This window comes from Zingiber officinale, chromosome 3B (assembly GCF_018446385.1).
Source record: "Zingiber officinale cultivar Zhangliang chromosome 3B, Zo_v1.1, whole genome shotgun sequence".
Lineage (NCBI taxonomy): Eukaryota > Viridiplantae > Streptophyta > Magnoliopsida > Zingiberales > Zingiberaceae > Zingiber > Zingiber officinale.
In genome coordinates this window covers 10,129,843-10,132,886 of record NC_055991.1, presented here as the reverse complement: position 1 = coordinate 10,132,886, position 3,044 = coordinate 10,129,843, and the positions used below count along the sequence as shown (strand labels likewise).

The window sequence follows — 3,044 nt, the reverse complement described above, 5'->3', positions numbered from 1 at the left end:
GATAACTGGAGCATCACCACGCAAAGAAGATCAGCTAAGGAGTTGATTTGCCTTAGAGAATGCGCCTTCCATGAATAGTGCCGAAGGCGCCTTCCAGCTTGTTGAAGGTGTCTTCGGATGACCGTTAACCAAAGATAAAGTTTTATCTTTGATGATCAAACTTATTTTGTTGAAGGCACCTTGGACCACCTTGAAGGCGACTTCCAACTTTGGATAACATTTTTCAGGAGCTAGGAATTAGACCACAACTTGAACAATAACTACAGTAATATTTCCTAATCTTTTTCTTGAGTTGTCAACGTGTGTAAGAGGCTACTCTACCTTTAACGAAGGAGTATTTCTAATAGAGCTTTTCAATGCCTTAGATTAACAACCACCTATAAATTATAACCAAGTAAATTCAACCTTCTTACTTTCTTTCTTTAGTTGTTTATTTTTATGCACTTTATTTTTATTTAATTTAATTGTGTTATCGAACTCAATTGAAAGATCGAGAAAGAGACTATTTTTTTCCCAGACAATTCATCTTTTTTTTACAAGCCATATGTGATCAATATTTTTCGCTCATGTCATCGTAACATATAAGTTAGAATTAATTTTATATAACTTAAATTTAGTATTTTTTTTAAAAAAAATCCCGGACAGATTGTCCAATAAAAAGCACCTCTTTTTCCTGGCTTCATTCATGGAGCTAGTCATTGATTTAGAACGGAGAAAGGCTTGAAGGAAGGCGAAGTTAAGAAAAGAGTTTCACATGTCAACTCCCCACCCCCAATGGAGGTCCTAAAAAACAGTAGCAAAGAAAGGCAGATAGGAAATTGCATTCTTCTCCTCTAGAACATGATTAAGTAGCTTAACCATGCAAAAAGTAGAGAGGATAAAAAAAGATCATCCAGCAAAAACTAGGGAGGATAAATGGTGGCGAATGATTTGATTGGAAGATAACAGTCGCCTAGTTAAAAAGGTAATGAACATTCTTCTTCAATCACTTGAGTTGCCTGCAAGCTGAGCTCAATTGCTTCACCAAATCCTTGACTGTCATGGAAAATTCCTCATCCATCTGTTGATCAGCCCCAGGAAAATTCAAGTTAATTGCACGGGAAAGCGAAAAGGACCAGGTGAGAAGCTTGCCTGAGCCATTACAGTGATGTCGAGAGAAGCTCTAGTGAAAGCCATGACGCTGGTGGTGGTTACAGAGAGATGAAGCTTCTCAATCTCCGAAATGGCTCTCACCAGTGCTCCCTTGTGGTTTTCGCAGTGAATCTTGATCAAAATGGATTTCGCACAAACCCTGGCTTCGATCTGCGGAAGAGATTCATCATGGCTCTCGTTGGAATTCTCGTTCCCTGACGAGCTGTCGCCGTAATTACAAAGATGAGACTTCTTCACCAAAACTGCAGACTCAATGCTCCTTTTTGCGATTTGATCTTCCAGAGACTGCACCTTCTCCTGGAGCTGCTTCAGGTACTTGATGGCATCCCCAAGAACAGAGGCTTTGTCCATCTTTTGCATCGGAAAGTTGGAGATGCATCGACATCAGCTAACTCGGAAAAGACAAAAACATTGTGCAATTTTGTCTCCTTACCTTCTTTAAGCCTGGAACAATCGCAGAGAGCGCGACAAAACGCTGGCTGAGTTTCTCCCTTCGCTTCCTCTCAGCCAAGATATGCTCCTGATTATGTGAGGCCGTTCTGCCCCTCTTGGGTCCTTGTCCAAGCATGGTGTCGAAGCTCCTCTTCAAGTCGCCCGTCGCAACCAACACCTCCATCTCTTCTTTAAGTTCAGGAGCAAGATCGCCGTAGAAAGTCAAATCCGGGCTGGCGAACGATAGAATCATCGGGCCTGACGCTGCTGCATCCGGCAGCGGAGCAGAGTTGAACTTGGTGGTGGTGGTGGCGGTGGAGGTGGAAGAACTCCAGCTCCTAGTTTTGGCCGTCTTTTGGGGCCTCGATTCTAGATGCTGCGCTGCATTGAACTCGTGGTCGAGTGCAGTCAGCTCCCACTGATCAAACAGGCTGTGATCCATTCCCTGTAAGTCCTACCAAAAAGAAACAAATGATTTTTTCACTCATCCAAATTTCACAATGCGAAACAATTAATGGACTTGAATCCTTACCATATCGCAATATAACGAAGATGCTAATGCTTCCATGGCGAGAGACTAGTTCTTAATATCTGCAGATGCTTCTTCTCCAAAGAAAGCAAGAGGGGGAAAAAAAGCCAATCTCGAAGCAGAAGATACGCCCTCGGTTTTGTGGAAGAAGAGAAGAGTGATCGTTCTGTCCTTATAGATTCAGATTCAAAGGGTCCTTACTTCGTCAAACACTGTTGGTTTGGAGGCTTTGAGCCCTAATATAGAGAATGGGGACTCCTCTCTTTCTGTCTCCATTATTAGCTGTCGTCCTCTCTTAATTATTGCCACGGCTGGCCCAAGAAGTTATTTTCTTGAAGAAAAATGAATGGTCCTTGTTTGGAGACTGTTTGCTCTGCTGCAGCTAGTAAACGCAATGGAAAGGCATTTATTATCAATTTCAGAACTACACATGGGAGAATATATGTTAGAATAAAGAGGAGGAACAAAGAGTATTTGACCACATGAAACAATGAGGAACGCGTTAAATGAAACATGCATTTGAAAGCAAAATAGGCCACGAGGAAATTGACTGAGCAAACCCCTGCCCTCCATCTTATCGTCTCGACCCCTGCCCTCCATCTTGTCTTCTCGTTATAATCCTGCGTCTCCGTGTTCCCTAACTCGGCATGGCAGATTGTCAACTTCCAGTCCCAGAGGCAAATTTCAGTGTCCGTGTATGTTACTATAATAGTAGTAGCGACTAGGGAGGTTATATATAGGCTCTGAACGTTTGGATTGGCATCTGGATCCGTGAAAGTTAGGTAGGATTATATAGGATAAGGGTGTATAGGGTAAAGGTGTGTAGAATAATTTTTTAATAAGAATCATCGCTGATGTAGCTGAAATCTGAATTAAGTCTCATAATTTAGAAGGAGGGGAGATGATGAATTATCTTTCATGTTGAATGAGT

General features: G+C 42.0%; 1 protein-coding gene across 2 annotated transcripts; it reads right to left on the bottom strand.

The window, feature by feature from the left end:
- Positions 1-720: 720 nt before the first annotated feature.
- LOC122055855 (transcription factor bHLH18-like) lies at positions 721-2,499 on the bottom strand. Of its 2 annotated transcripts, none has more exons than XM_042617518.1 (4): positions 2,117-2,499; positions 1,586-2,029; positions 1,132-1,503; positions 721-1,060 (listed from the first exon to the last, which is right to left on the bottom strand). In XM_042617518.1, the coding sequence occupies exons 1-4, from the start codon at positions 2,150-2,152 to the stop codon at positions 986-988; spliced, it is 927 nt and encodes a 308-aa protein (XP_042473452.1). In that variant the 5' UTR covers positions 2,153-2,499; the 3' UTR covers positions 721-985. The 2 variants fall into 2 exon arrangements, with proteins under 2 accessions (XP_042473452.1, XP_042473451.1); XM_042617517.1 differs by having other exon boundaries at positions 1,586-2,038; positions 2,117-2,491.
- Positions 2,500-3,044: the final 545 nt, after the last annotated feature.